A 15,437-nucleotide genomic window follows, 5' to 3' on the forward strand; every position below is an offset into this window, starting at 1 on the left:
TGTCTTTATCCCATCCACTGAACAGGTTGTCAACATCTTCATGAAGACATAGCCACCTTAGCATTTTGAAATCTTTTCTCCAACCTCAAGTTGATTTCTTTCAAATTACCTTGAGTTTGAGGGGATGTTGGAGATATACATAAGAGATTTTGCATATTTCTTTTGATTGATTTTGATTGATATTTTAGCTAGTTAGACAATCTTTTCGTAAACTTACAAATAGGCTCATGTACTATTTATGTGAAAATGAATAGAATATTACAATTTTTCTGTTATTTTAACTTTTTATAGTACATAGTACATAAGGTTACCATTGGATGATTGACATATGAATGATTTGATTACATTACTAAGACGAGTGTGATTTTGTCAAATCATTTTGCGCAATTAGTGGACCTAGCTAAAACCAAATAATAACTAAGGTTGTTTCTAGGGTGCCGTGTCCCTCCGTACAATAAGATTGCCACGCCAAGGCTCCATCATCTTACGTGAGGAAAATGCGCTGGAAACCGTTATCCCTCTCCTTAGATTGAAAAAAAAAAATGGATTTTACTGCCAATCATTTGATTTCGGCCATGGACCCAATAACCTGAAGAAATTAAAGCTTTCATCACACATTTCCTTTATTATTATTTTTTTGTAAAAAAAATTATTGTCACGAGCTAGACAAAATTTTCCCAAAACAACACATACTTTTCCTTTCACATCGATGAGACCCAGTGCGGCAAAGTCACACTGTTCAATTCATCTCGTTTACAGTGTCTGCGTCAAAGAAATTCTCTTTTGCCATGGTCCTCTGATCAGAACGGACGCTCAATTATTGGAAAAGTTTCAGCAAGCTGAAAGAGAAAACACCAAGCGACTGCACTGAGAAAGGCACTGAATCTGTTGAGCCTTTTTCTCAACAGCGAAAAAGAGTAATTCAGGTAATCCGGGACAAGAACAGTGCACTCAAAGACGCCACCCCCATTACTTCACAGCCTGGAAGAGCCTGTTTGGGCGCGGCCCTGCGACAATCTTCCAAGGAAGACGACAACCCAAGATGGTTCCAAGCATCCCCATGTGGGGCTCCCACTTTTCTTCCCATGATCTTCTGTTCCACCGGTCCATTGCTCTTGTCCTCGTTTTTTCCTTTTGCTCTCTGCTTTTGGTTGCTGCTGCTGCTGAAAGAGAGCGACTTTAGCTCAAAGAGAGCGCTCCGACAGGTTCTTTCCCCAGGTTTCAACCATGTGGGATTCCGAAAGCGAGTCCGTCGCTGGGAGAGATTATGGAAATGGCGCGCTCAGCTCAGCCAGGCAAGGGGTTAAGACAGAAGGGTTTGAGCTCAGAGATCAGTCATGGTGAGCACAGACTCCGTCTTCTCCGTTTTTCGTTTCTTTGCTTTTCTTCTCTTTTTTTTATTTTTATTTTTTTTTTTTCTTTCTGAGGTAAAAGTGACGTTCTGCTTGAAAGCGGATGGATTTGGTAGTGATGTGCTCTGAATTTTATGGAAAAAGAAGGGGTTTTTCTTTTTCAAATCCTTTTTGTGGTAGTAGAAATAGTTTTGGATCAGGGAAAAACAACAGAGAACTTGGTTAAAGTGAGCTAGCTTCATGATGTAATTGATGGGCTGACGGCAAATTTTTCACAAATGCGCGCAGGCATGTTGCCACTGACGTTCCAAGTGACCTTCTTGTTCACGTTGGGGAAGTTAATTTCCACTTGCACAAGGTAGAACCATCATTGCTTTCAAACCCACTTCATCTTCTTCAGATTCAGAGAGAGGCTTTTGGATAAGTTGCAGCAGAGTATTTTCGACTTTTTGACTTTAGCTTTTTCTGTCTTTGTGAAAGTATCCCCTGCTCTCTAGGAGTGGGAAGTTCAACAGGATGATATATGAATCGCGCGACCCCGATTTAAGCAAGTTGGTTTTGGATGATCTGCCCGGTGGGCCTGAAGCTTTCGAGCTGGCTGCGAAGTTCTGCTATGGGATTGCCGTTGATCTGACCGCAGCCAATATCTCCGGGCTGCGCTGCGCGGCTGAGTACTTGGAGATGACCGAGGACTTGGAGGAAGGCAATCTTATATTCAAAACCGAAGCCTTTCTGAGCTACGTAGTCTTATCTTCGTGGCGAGACTCAATACTAGTGATTAAAAGCTGTGAGAAGCTCTCGCCATGGGCGGAGAACCTGCAAATTGTACGAAGATGTAGCGAGTCAATAGCTTGGAAGGCATGTGCCAACCCAAAAGGGATAAGATGGGCTTACACGGGGAAACCGCCGAAAGTCTCGAGCCCGAAATGGAGTGAAATGAAGGAGTCGAGCCCGAGCAGGGGTCACCAGGCTCCTCCCAATTGGTGGTTCGAAGACGTCTCGATTCTGAGGATTGATCACTTCGTGAGGGTCGTCACTGCTATCAAAGTGAAAGGCATGAGGTTCGAATTGATTGGTGAGGCAATTATGCAGTATGCTACGAAGTGGCTTCCAGGTTTGATAAGAGATGGAGCAGGAGCAGGAGATGAAGGAAGCAACAGTGGGAACAACCATAGCATCAGTGGAAGTGCTAGTTGGAAAGGCGGGCTCCACATGATCGTGGCCGGAACTAAGGATGAACCTTCGACGGTTCAGGCCAAAGACCAAAGGATGATAATAGAGAGCCTTATCAGCATAATTCCTCCGCAGAAGGACAGTGTCACGTGTAGCTTCCTTCTTCGGCTTCTACGAATGGCGAACATGTTGAAAGTGGCTCCTGCATTAGTTACCGAGTTAGAGAAACGGGTCGGCATGCAATTCGAACAGGCATCCTTGGCTGATCTCCTTATCCCTTCGTACAATAAGATTGAGACTTTGTACGACGTTGATCTAGTTCAGAGGCTTCTGGAGCATTTTCTTGTCCAGGAACAGATGGAGGGCTCGAGCCCGAGCAGGCAGCCATTCTCGGAGAAGCACGGCTATGATGCTGCTCAACGTGTTAACGGGCAAAATGCGAAGATGAGAGTGGCTCGACTAGTGGACAGTTATCTTACCGAGGTGTCCAGAGACAGGAACCTCTCATTGACAAAGTTTCAAGTGCTGGCTGAGGCCTTGCCTGAATCCGCAAGGACTTGTGATGACGGACTTTACCGAGCGATTGACTCATATCTTAAGGTAATTGAATCTTTGCTGTCGGTCTCTTTTTATCTGCTCGACATCTGATGCTAGTACCAGCAAAGCAATTAGCGGAAACTTCGCGATTGCAAAGTCACCTCACAATTGGATTTGTGTGGATAGTGTTGCTTGTGATCTCTTGAGGATATACTCAAACCTAAATTTTTGATTTTGCAACAGCAATTGCTCTGATATGCTCATCTTCATGAAGGGTACTCTGAGGATCTCTGCATAAATTTTGACAGGGGATGCTTTTTCTCGACAATGGATTATCTGTTTATCACTCTGAAAATTATCATTGGAGTGACAAACAAAATCATTCTTGATTCCATACCAAACCGAAAATCTTGCATGGCAATTACATTCTTGATTCCACGCCAAACTAAATTTCTCAATTTTTGAGCAGCTGTCTTTTATCATGATGGTTCGCCGATCAATTCGAGCATGATATTGTTTCACAACCTTTATATTAGTCATAACTACTGCCTTTCTTCCAATGAGTATATCACGAATCTGATATCCTGTGAACGACAGGAAAATTTTTACCTCATGGATGTGATTTCAATGCAAAACTTGACATCCTCCGCTGTTAGATTGATATTAATTAATTGACAGGCACATCCAACGCTGACTGAGCATGAGAGGAAGCGGCTGTGCCGGGTGATGGATTGCCAGAAGCTCTCGATCGATGCGTGCATGCACGCTGCGCAGAACGAGCGGCTTCCCTTGAGAGTGGTCGTCCAAGTTCTCTTCTCGGAGCAAGTGAAGATAAGCAATACGCTCGCCAGCAGCTCGCTCAAGGAAACTGGAGGCGACGCACACTACCAGCCTATGATCCCGAACCGGAAGACGCTCCTGGAAGCGACCCCGCAGTCCTTCCAGGAAGGTTGGGCGACTGCAAAGAAGGACATAAACACCCTCAAGTTCGAGCTCGATAGCATGAAGGCCAAGTACCTCGAGCTGCAGAACGACATGGAGAATCTGCAGAGGCAGTTCGACAAGATGGCGAAGCATAAGCAGGGGTCGGCTTGGAGCAGCGGGTGGAAGAAGCTGAGCAAGCTCACCAAGATGAGCAACTTGGAGAACCAGGACATAGGGCCTCAGGTGGACGAGTGCAGATCAAACCAGGAAAACTCCTAGGAGGTGGAGAAACTCAATTTCCTGAGAACATTTGGGGAATAAAAATGAATTCATGAAAAAAAAGAGAATTAGTTTTCATGGAAGGAAAATACTTTTTTTGTTCTTCTCAATTTGGTTTATGGGTTACAAGGTCGATTCATTTTGGTAGGTGTTACAAGAACTTGGTGAAATATTACTAGGCCACAAAAAAAAAAAAAAATAATTTGTTTGCTGAGAGTGAGCTTTCTGTTTCGATTGCTCTTTTATATCACATTTCATATTTATATGTAATCTCCCTCCATCCATCAGTTTAAGATTGGACATTTCATAATGGTATTAAAGTTAGGTACCACCCAATTTATTTCATGTCAAAATAGTTCTTTCTAATATGGCTTGTACATGATAGGTGTGTTAAAGAATCTCACATCTCTTATTTATGGGTTAAGCTTTTGAATAAGATATTTTGTCGTTATTTATCCAATTAATTCATTTGAACTTCCAATCAGTTTTGTCGAACCCACAAAATGTAAGTGGGCTGTTTTGTTTCTTTCTAGAACAAATTTACGATCCCTTAATCGACATTTTTGAGGTGAAAGAGTTAAGAAGAGGACTAGTATGTGATCGCGGAATCTTTTGGAGTAGTTTTTGGCAATTCTTTTGATGATTCCTTGAAGTTCAAACATTTCTTTCTTTTACTTTTCAGTGGGGAATGGGGATTTTCAAAAGTTAGAAAAGATTCCGATTCGGACTACACACAATAAGTAAGTGCCCTTCGGATTGTATGAAATTACATCACTGCCATTCCTATGGGATTCGGATTTTTGTTTGGCTTAGACAAAAAATCAAAATGACTAAAATGACTAACCTTTTTTCTTTGGGTCAAAGTAAGGTTAATTCAAATTTGAAAAAGTTATGAAAATGGATTATATTTGGTTGGAATAATTACATATTAAATCATATATTTATTGAACAGCTTAAAATTTTAAAATCGTTAGTTATAATCTCACCAAATTTCTTATGACATCATATTTGTAACTCTCTGAGTTCAAATCTTTCCATATCTCATCTACCTCTTTAATTAAATATGTTTACGCTTAGTATTAGGCAAAAAGACCATATTAGAACATTTTGACTGTTTAAACTTTCAAATCTCACATATGCAAATTTACAAGTAAGTTGAAGCTCATTTTCCATGGGTCCAAGCATTTTTCAAGTCACGTATTTCAATATCATTTTCTTAATGCTTTGAAATTTTTACTAGTATATATCTTTAAGTCCCAAAAATACTATTGAGATGAATCATAATGCAAATCATTAATAAGAGACAAAATACTAATTTAAAACAATGAAGCGATTTCTTGAATATCTATAATATTCCAAATTCGAAGAAAATGAAAAGATCTTTCACAAATTTAGTGGATTAGTCTTTCTTTCTGTTTTGAAAATATGGAGATGAACTTAAAAATCCATGATAAAAAAGTATTCCGATCTTTCACAAATTTAGTGGATTAGTAATACTTTTCGGGGCATGCTGTTTAATGAAAATATGGAGATGAACTTAAAAGTAATTACCCAAAAAAAAAAGAAAAAGAAATATTTGAATTGCACGTCAATTCATTTTCCTCTACAAAAGTTTTATCAGTATAGTGCATGATTCGACAATTCCGTTACATTAATCCCTTCTCCCTCCTTGGGCTGTACGATACATTGTGATGAAAATTAACTACATTGTGGGAGATAAGGAAATAATAGACACTAAAAGTACTAAAAGTTGTATATGGTGTTCATTTTAATATCAAAATTTTTTATCGGTTCATTTAAATGACAAATTGAAGAAAAAAGATTAGTTAAGTGCCTTTAGTGAGAAATTCCACTTGAACAAATTATGTGGCTTTTATATTTAAAAAATTTATCTGAGATGAAAATTATTTGGCACTAAAGTGATTACTCTTTAGCAACGAATTACACTAAAGTAATAACTTTTTAACCTACTACACGACATCATTTAAATTTATATCTAGGCACGATCATGTAAGATTAAGAAATTGATAAAATATGACTATGTTGAATTCCCAATGACTCATATCGAAGTTAAAAAGTGATACTTAAATGATTTAAAAAAAAATTTGACATTAAAATAAGCGGTATACATAACGTTTGGCACATCTATTGTCCTCCTCCCGAACTCTAACTTGTCTCTGGCATGAGATTGACTTAATAGACTTGATTCCTACGATTGTCGATCAATGGCCGTAGCCCGGCCCGATGTACATGAATGGTGTATTTTATCCGCGTCGAAATAATTTATAGCCAGCAGAAAAAGAACATGTTTGGAAATCGGAATGGCCTCGCTTTTATTAGACTTTCCAGGACACCTCTGTCTCTTCCTTCCGAGGACCGACCGTTAATCTCGTTACCCGATCCAACGGCCGAGCAAAGGCCCGCGGGAAATCTTATAAACTCGAACCGCAGCCACCTTCTTCTCCGTTTCTTCTGTGCTCTGCCGAAACAGAAAGAAGAGATTCTCTCGTCCCGATCTCCTGGCGACGAGAGCTCTCGATCTTCTTCCCCGCCAGCTCTCGCGGCTTTCGTTGTCCCCGCGAACCCCCTCAGCATATTGATCGCCCGGAGCTGATCATCTCTGGTGAGTCCGTTCTTCCGCAATTCATTCGTATCTGTATACACGCTCGATGGAGCGATTGCCTGTCACACGAGGTTATCGATGATCGGCTGAGATAATGTGTGATCTGCATTCTCCTTTCCTCTTTTCTTGTTTGAGAGAAGTCATGCGTGAATGAATGAATCCAAAACTTCAATTCGTGTCGATGTTCGGGACTCCGGTGGCGCTTGTCTTCGAATGTGACGTTGCCAGTGGCTCTTGATGTGGGGAAAGGGCATGTGAGTTATGGCAGGGATTGTGATTTAATTAGAATTTACTTGTATGTGAATAGCCATGGGTGGCATGTGCATGATGGGTTTTTTCGTCTTGGTTTCATGTTGTGGAATGTTGTGCAACTAGTCGAGTTTGAGTTTCGACATGTCCGGATCTGGTTTGTGAGCTGACTTAGGCTTCATTTGCATGCTGATTTCTCATCCATCGTTTTCACGGCAATGGTCTGCTTCTTACCTTTACTGTCACAGCTTCTTCCTTTGTTACTCATCGTTCATCTGTGCATTGAATTTGTGACAAGAAGTTGGGATCTATATGTTACCCTTATTGTTGCTGATGTAGCAAATACTTTATTTAGTTAATTCAAGAGGATAGTTTAACATGATTGAAGGGTACACGTTTTTTAACCTAGAAAGAGAGGCCGTTAGATCCATGGCAGAACTCCATTTTTGGTTGTCGAAGCTTTTTCATAGCTGAAGCTACTAGATTTTGTGGGGCACCATTAACCCAAGTGGTTATTTTGAAAAAATTTACCAGATCTACGATGGTTGCCGTTGAGCATCCGTTGGGCAGCAAAGACCGTCTAGCTACAGAAACGAAGAAGATCTTGCATTCGTTGGCATCTGAGTGGGAAGACGTGGTGGATTCGACTGCATTACAGGTGATCCCGCTGAAGGGCGCGATGACAAATGAAGTCTTCCAGATAAATTGGCCAACCACGACAGATCAAGTCTCAAGGAAGGTTCTGCTCCGGATTTATGGGGAGGGTGTGGAGGTGTTCTTTGACAGGGACAACGAGATTCGGACATTTGAGTGCATGTCCAAAAATGGGCAAGGGCCTCGCCTTTTAGGGAGATTCTCTAATGGGAGAATCGAAGAGTTCATTCATGCACGGGTACTTCTCATATCTTCAGTGTAGAACTCGAACTTAAAGTTCTCACTAAATGATGAACAAATCACAATACATAAGGAGAATCAAGATTAGTCGATGTGGCCAGAGTTAGGTCCTTTCAGTTCTAATGTGATGAGGAATATTGAGAAGATTGACAAAGGAGCTCTTTTGAATTGCTGGGCTAAGATGTCGTGGAGTCACCTGTCGAGACTCGCCTATTGTTTTATTGTCTCATTATTTTGATATAATTTTTCCATGTTGCATATTAGACCAATTTTAGGATTGCTTGCAGAAATGGCATTATTAGTCTTTCTTCGTGAAAACAAGAAAGGAAAGAAAAGAAGCATTAACACTATAGTCGTTGGTTGTTTAAACAATGTAAGCATTTACAGCAATAATCGGGCAATGCCTGCAAAACCAATTCATGAGTTTTGAGCCTGCAATTTTTTGCCAACTCTTTTTGCCTGCTTTTCAAAAAGTAAAATGACAAGATGGCAAGTGCAGAATCGTTTCTTTTAGTACTTTATCTGTCACCTGAAATCAACGGCTAGCTAAGCTCATCTGACTGTGTGGGATGATGCAGACACTTTCGGCTTCTGATCTAAGGAACCCTGACATTTCTGCTTGTATAGCAACTAAAATGAGAGAGTTTCATGACCTTGATATGCCGGGTCCAAAGAAGGTTGTTCTCTGGGATAGACTAAGGTATTCATTTTGTTTCTAGTCATTATTCCTACTTTTTCGGGGGTATGAGGAAATAAATTAGTGTTTCATGGTTTGCAGATATTACATTTTTCTTGAATAAGTAGCACAAGCAGTAATTCCATACAAAGAAGTGTAAGATTGTTTGTTTCTTTCCAAATTTTCCAGAAAGTGGCTTGGGAAGGCCACGCGTGTGGCTACTCCACGGGAAGCCCAGCTTGTTCACTTGAATGCCATCAAAAACGAAATTCTTGTCTTGCAAAGTGAACTTGCAGGGGATCGACGTATAGGATTTTGCCACAATGATCTACAGTATGGTAACATAATGATACATGAAGACATTAAAGCAATAACCATCATTGTAAGATCCTTCACAAGTCAATTATTTTGTTTTGCTTTTTCTTTTGCTAGTACGTGCAGTTAGTGAGTGCGAACCTTGAAGATTGATTTAATGAAGGTGGTCAGCAATGAATAATCCCACCTTATGCCACTAGGGAGTGCTTTACTTATTGTTCCAAATTGTCATACCAAAAAACACCCATTGAGGACTTTGTTACTTCAGAGCAGTAGAGATAGGATGTCTCGGAAAGTTCGTACTACAGTTCTTGTAGGAAACTCCTTTCATGGTGCAGAAACCAGAAAGCCACAAGGAGACAGAGTGTTAAGATTTACTGGTCGAGATAGAAGTTGAAGATTGTGAGATGTGTTGTAAATGAAAATTTTGTAGTTGGAAGGGCAAAAAAAAAAAAGTTGCTCTGTCCAATCACAGGTACAATGTCCTATGTAAAGTTGCTATCCGAAGTTGAATTTCTTTACAAGGTTTTGATGTAAACTTTGCAGATGACGTCTCATTTACTCTTTCTTTGGATGGGAGAGTTTTGTGTTTGCCCCTTCTCATACTTCTTTCAGCAGATGTTCATATATTGAAATTGTCTTGTGATGATCTCTGATTTCACCATTTTGGCCATCTTCTTCATTTTGTTGCGCCACCAGTGATAATGTTGCCATGAATTTGATTCATGAAGCTTAAGAATAGTCGTATTAGTTACAAATTCATCTCCTATTAGTTTATAGACTTAATTCAACCGATACATTGGATCTTTGCGGCTGCTGTTCACGTGTGATCTATCTATACCGGGGTTACTGCCCAGACTTATTGGAGAAAACTTGTGCAAATTGTGTAGAAAAATATTATTGTCAATTTACTCTTCATGTGGTTTTCCCTGTCTATGTAATTGTTAAATTCCCTTGGTAATTCTTTCTTCATGTTCTTATTACGGTAGCTTGGCAGATGAACATGTCAGTTAGTGCTATTGTTTCTCAAATTCTCTCTTTTCTGCCTCATCAGGACTATGAATATTCCAGTTACAATCCAATTGCTTTTGATATTGCAAATCATTTCTGCGAGATGGCTGCCGACTATCATACTGAGACTCCACATGTTTTGGACTATGGAAAATATCCAGGTGCGCGATTATTTTACCTTGTTGTTTTGTTTGTTTCCACTTTGTCCTTGCTTTTATCTACCTCTGAGTAGCAAATAGAAAAGCCTTGCTTTAAAACTGTGATTTCAACAGGTTTAGAGGAGCGTAGAAGATTTGTGCAGACGTATTTGAGTACTTCAGGTAGAGTTCTCTTAATGTTTTTCGTTTTCTTTTATATGTGAAGATTAATAAGATCCAAATGGCATGGGGTTTGTTTTGTTGCTCTAGTTTACTTTTTTTTTTTAACAAAGCTCTAGTTTACTTTTGATCGGTCCATTTTCACGGGCCAACTTACTATGATGTGCATAGGCAGATAACCATAAACACAGCTCTCTTGTGAGTAATCGGTCACTTAAAAATGGTCACCAGAACGAAACTTTTTGAATTGGTTTCCAGAGACAGCTTTTAGCGACCAAAAATATTTCCTCACTGTAAGGACCCAGAAAATCTTCCAGGTAGTTTCTGGCAACCATGAAACTGTGTCTAGTGACCAAAATTTGAAGAAGTTTAGTGCACGACACATTGTCAAAACATGATTCTGTATCGGATTTGCACTTATTAAAATAATCTTTGAGACCTTTGCCAATGAAATGCAGAACTGCAAGAAAGGCATTTAAGCCTGATTCCCAGTCAACTTTTCTAATTTCTGTGGATGCTTGGATAGATCTGAGCAAAGCAAATCCCACATCAATTTTCTACAAATCCTCTAGAATCAGTTTAAGCCGCTTTTAAGGAACTATGAACTAGCTAGTCAGGCCTTCTTTATATTCTTGTTGTGCTTATCTTTATAGTCATTTACAGTGCAATCTGGAATGTCAAACCTCTGTGCAGGTGATGCACCTACTGATGCTGAGGTAGAGCAGCTGCTTGAAGATGTTGAGAAGTATACTTTGGCAAGCCATCTATTCTGGGGACTTTGGGGTATAATATCAGTATGTACTTAAACCCAGATGCTTTGTTTCTTGCTATCGCAAAGCCACCATTTTACTCTATAGTGTGCTACAAAGTAGCTCTCTCTTTTGCACGACCGTTCCAGTCAAGAAATTTGTATTGCCACGCGAAATCTACACTATGCTGGTGTTTAAAGTTGCATGGCATCTCACAATGCCGTTGTTTGATATCTTTGTAACATTCTCATTTTAGAACGGAAAACAGCTTATTGGTAATTGACAACTTCAATTGTATCATTGATCTTGCCCCTCTTTCTGTTTGGCTTTCAGGAGCACGTGAACGAAATCGACTTTGACTATATGGAATATTCAAGGCAGCGGTTTGACAGATATTGGTCGACGAGGCCACTGCTGTTGAGTTCACATGAAGCTCCTTGCTTCAAAAGCGAGTCGACACCTAAATGGGTGCCATGGTCTTGCCTTCTCTAACTTGGTCAAAGTATGTGAAAGCAAAGTACGATGTTATGGATCTCTTATTCATAGAAATGGCTAGGCGATCATTATAACGGCGAGTACATGTCCAAGGTTTTTTAGATCTCTACATTAAACTCTTACTGTGAATCTAGATGAGATAGCATAAGTTGTAAGTGTACTTTGTTGATCATCATACAGTTGTTGGTGCCATCCTGTCGTTCTTTCTGGGATCTGAACTTTCTTGTTTTCTTTATATGTACTATTTCAACGCCATCCGAAGCAAATTGCCAAAATAAAAAATGTTAGGTAAGTGCCAGCTTAGAAGATGATTCTCTTAAAAAGTTGAGGCGCGCCTTTAATGATAAGTTTTGTTAGAGGTCCAGGTCCTTTCTTTTTATAATTATTTTGAATTGATGGAAAATGGTTTAATAAAGAAAATATAAATGACGAGAAGTGAAGAGGAAACTTGAATTTTTATCGTAGTTATGCTTACATCAACGCTAAATTTGTTCGCTAGTAAGAGAAGACAAATTGTGATGTCCCAAAATTTGGCCCATTTTCAAGATATATGAAACGATTATTTCATCAATGTACTTATGATTAATTTATTATGAACTTATCACTTATGAGTTAACTAATCTATTGGGTGATGCCATAAAGGCTAAAATGTGAAAAACTAGAGAATTCAATTAGGATTAACCACTTGACTATAAGGATCAACAAATGTTAATACTAAGTTATTATAAGTCAATTAGCGAACGGATTATAAATCGATTCAACAGAAGTACGTAGTTGATTTGCGAGTGGTTTCACATGATTACGATACTCACGTCGAATGACGATATAAACCGATTTCCAATTGATCTTATACTCAATGTATGTAATTGAATCATTGTGATTACATTACAACCAAGGGTCATCCACGATCTAAAGAGGCATTGGATTGAAAATTATCAACTATGAGTCAACCGTACAAAAGCCCTTAAAAGCCACCCGATGGTTTAGGTTGTACTAAGATCGCATTTTGATCGATTTTAACCATAAGATTTAATTCAATTTCAAGTATCGAACTTTGGAGGATATAAAGACTAACTTATTGGACGTCATCTCATTGTTTATCGAATGTTTACAATTTTTGGAAAATGAATAATCAATCAAGAATTGGACGTTAGAAAGAGAAGCTAGGCCAAGTAAAGGCCGTTGGGCTTTGTGCCCATGTGGGTCGGCCAAGGAGGCCTAAGTGGGCCAAGCCAAGCCTATTTAAACAAGTGAGGCCAATCGCAAAGTTGTAAAGTTTAGTCAAAAAGCTTTTTTTTTTTGGTCGGTCCTACTCTAATCCTATTCTAACACTCGCTCTCAGACTTTTACCCTTGCCTCCTTGCAGGGCGTGGGAGTCGAAACCCATTCTTGAAATGAAATCATCCCCACCCCAATTCCCCCTGAGAAGGTGGGGATTTGAACCCCCAACCTCCCTCTTCCAAGTTGGAAGGGTGTCTACTAGGGGCGAACCCCCAGTGGTTGTTTAGTCAAAAAGCTTGGCTTTAAAGAAATTGAAATAAAAAAGAAAATGAGGAGACAAAATGCTAGGCTAAGAGGATTTTTAGGGAGAGTTGGTGAAGGAAATCATGAGATTTTGGGCAAAAATCTCTCTCTCTCTCCTTCCTTCCCTCCCTCCCTCCCTCCCTCCTCACACCCTTTACCCTTTAGCCGACTCTTTCCTCCCCCATTTCCCCCATCTTTCTCTCTCCTTATCTTCCCCATTTCCCTCTCCATTTTTGCTTCTCCCCCTTCTCTTGCCGCCGTTCACCATTCACCACTGCCTACACCACCATCATCACCACCACCCCCACCTCCACTCACCAGTTGCTGTTTGCCGTCGCCATTGTCTCACCAAGCCACAACCTCCATCTCCACTACACCAATGCCCCACTTCACCGACCCACCACCAAGCTCCGCCGCCCACTTGATCCACCCGTACCACTGTCATTCACCATCCTTCGCCACCACTCACCTCTATTGTTCACCGCTTGACACCAAGCCCCCACCGTCATCCTCATCTCAAGCTGCCACCACCACTACCCCTTAGCCAAGGTGGTTGTGGGCTTCTAGAACCGAGCTGCCGTCGTTCATGCTAAAACTTGAGCCGTGAGCCTTGCTTCCTTGACACCATGGTGTTGCCTTCGCCGTGAGCTCGTCGCCGTCGGAAAACCGTAAGTTAATTTCTAATCTTTGTTTAGGAAGTCAATTGTGTTTAGGAGTAGGTTTAGTTTAGGTCTAATGGTAGTTAGTAGCATATAATGATGGTTTAGCCCTAAGGATGGATTAGATTAAGGCTAATAAGGATTAGTCTTAATTAAGGATGTTTAGTTTAATTAATTTTAATTAGCTTAATTAATCATAATTAGTTTAATTATAGTTAATGTAGTTAATTGTAATTAATATTAATTAATTGCAGTTAGACTAATTAATGATGATTAGTCTTAATCAATTATGGTTATATTAATTAATCGCAGTTAGTGTAATTAATCGTTGTTAGCTTAATTAATTGTGTTTAGTGCTAATTCATTGCAATTAGTGGAAAATACTAATGGATTAGTCATTAAGTGGAATTTTATGCTCGATTTTCTAGATGGATTTGCAAATAATTCAGATTGTTTGAACTTGTTATGTCATGTTATTGATTGCTTAATTATAGACCTTGATTACTATGTTTTCAAAGAAGGTTTATTTGGCAAGAAAATGACATATTTTGAGCTGTCGGGTTTGAACGCCATGTTTTATGTATTAAATGGGGCAATGTGGTTTTAAAGTGGATGTTTGCAAAGTTTGGCGGGTTGATTTTTAGTATGTAATTACATGCAAATATTTTATTGGAATTTTAAGTGTGAAAATTTGCCAAATTTTGTTATTTGAACACAAAACACTTTCATACTAGACTAATCGATGTCAAATAAATTTTGGCTTGAGTGTTGGCATGCTTAAGTGGTCACTTAGGACGCGTTTGGTAACGCTTCTGTTTCTGGAAACAATTTCTTATTAGAAATGATTTTTTTTTTTAATTCTACTCGGGAACAATTTCTAAGTATTTATTGGTAACTGTCCAAAATTTTTATTCTCGAAATAGAATTGCGTTTGGCACAATCCTTAAAATTTCTACTCCAAATCATTTTCTTTTAATTTTTTAATAATTTTATTACTTTCTTCTTCTTCTTCTTCCTTTTTTTCTTTCTCTTCTTCCTCGGTCGGTTGTTGGCCTTGGGATGACCGACGACTAGCTAGACGAGAGCCGGTGACCTCGCCAAAGGGTCGCCGGCCCTTGGTGAGGCCGTGCCTCATCGGCCGAGCCTCATCGGCAGCTGGGCAAAGCTCGACCTCACCCAAAACTGGCAAGGTCGACCTCGCCCAGTGCTAATGGGGCTCGGCCTCGCCGCCAAATTTGGGCGAGGTCAAGCCTCCTCGCCCGACCTAGGCAAGGTTCGCCGGTGGTCGGGGGAGGCCCTGACGCAGCTCATCGGATCTCACCCAACCTGTCACTTGTGACTAGCGGCGGTGGATGACGGCGGTGGTGGTGGAAAAAGAAGAGAAAAGGAAGAAAAACAAGAAGGAAAGAAGAAGAGAAAGAGAAAAGAAAAGAAAAAATATGGGTTGGCTTGATTTTGGAATTATTCCCGGAAACAAATAATCAACTTTTTTTGTATTTCTTGATTCTATTCCAAATCTACTTTTGGGAACAAAAAAATAGAAAATTGTTTCCAAAAACAAAAATTTTACCAAATGGATTTGTGTTCCAAATCTACTACCAAGAACAAAATAATATAATTTTTCATTGTTTGGTCGATTGCCAAATGCGCCCTTAATAGA

The 15,437-nt window shown here is 39.8% G+C and overlaps 2 protein-coding genes across 2 annotated transcripts; both read left to right on the forward strand.

The window, feature by feature from the left end:
• The first annotated feature begins 690 nt into the window (after positions 1 to 690).
• On the forward strand, positions 691 to 4,610 carry LOC104452903 (root phototropism protein 3). The gene is made up of 4 exons (XM_010067404.3): positions 691 to 1,340; positions 1,641 to 1,710; positions 1,833 to 3,125; positions 3,741 to 4,610. Exons 1-4 carry the CDS (start codon positions 1,228 to 1,230, stop codon positions 4,263 to 4,265), a joined length of 2,001 nt encoding a protein of 666 aa, XP_010065706.2. The 5' UTR covers positions 691 to 1,227; the 3' UTR covers positions 4,266 to 4,610.
• A 2,142-nt stretch (positions 4,611 to 6,752) lies between these two features.
• Positions 6,753 to 11,801, forward strand: LOC104452905 (probable choline kinase 2). Its single transcript, XM_010067405.3, has 8 exons — positions 6,753 to 6,888; positions 7,672 to 8,029; positions 8,610 to 8,731; positions 8,897 to 9,089; positions 10,077 to 10,194; positions 10,306 to 10,353; positions 11,044 to 11,144; positions 11,433 to 11,801. Exons 2-8 carry the CDS (start codon positions 7,679 to 7,681, stop codon positions 11,589 to 11,591), a joined length of 1,092 nt encoding a protein of 363 aa, XP_010065707.2. The 5' UTR covers positions 6,753 to 6,888; positions 7,672 to 7,678; the 3' UTR covers positions 11,592 to 11,801.
• The last annotated feature ends 3,636 nt before the right edge of the window (positions 11,802 to 15,437 follow it).

The sequence above is a fragment of the Eucalyptus grandis genome, chromosome 7 (assembly GCF_016545825.1).
Source record: "Eucalyptus grandis isolate ANBG69807.140 chromosome 7, ASM1654582v1, whole genome shotgun sequence".
NCBI lineage: Eukaryota > Viridiplantae > Streptophyta > Magnoliopsida > Myrtales > Myrtaceae > Eucalyptus > Eucalyptus grandis.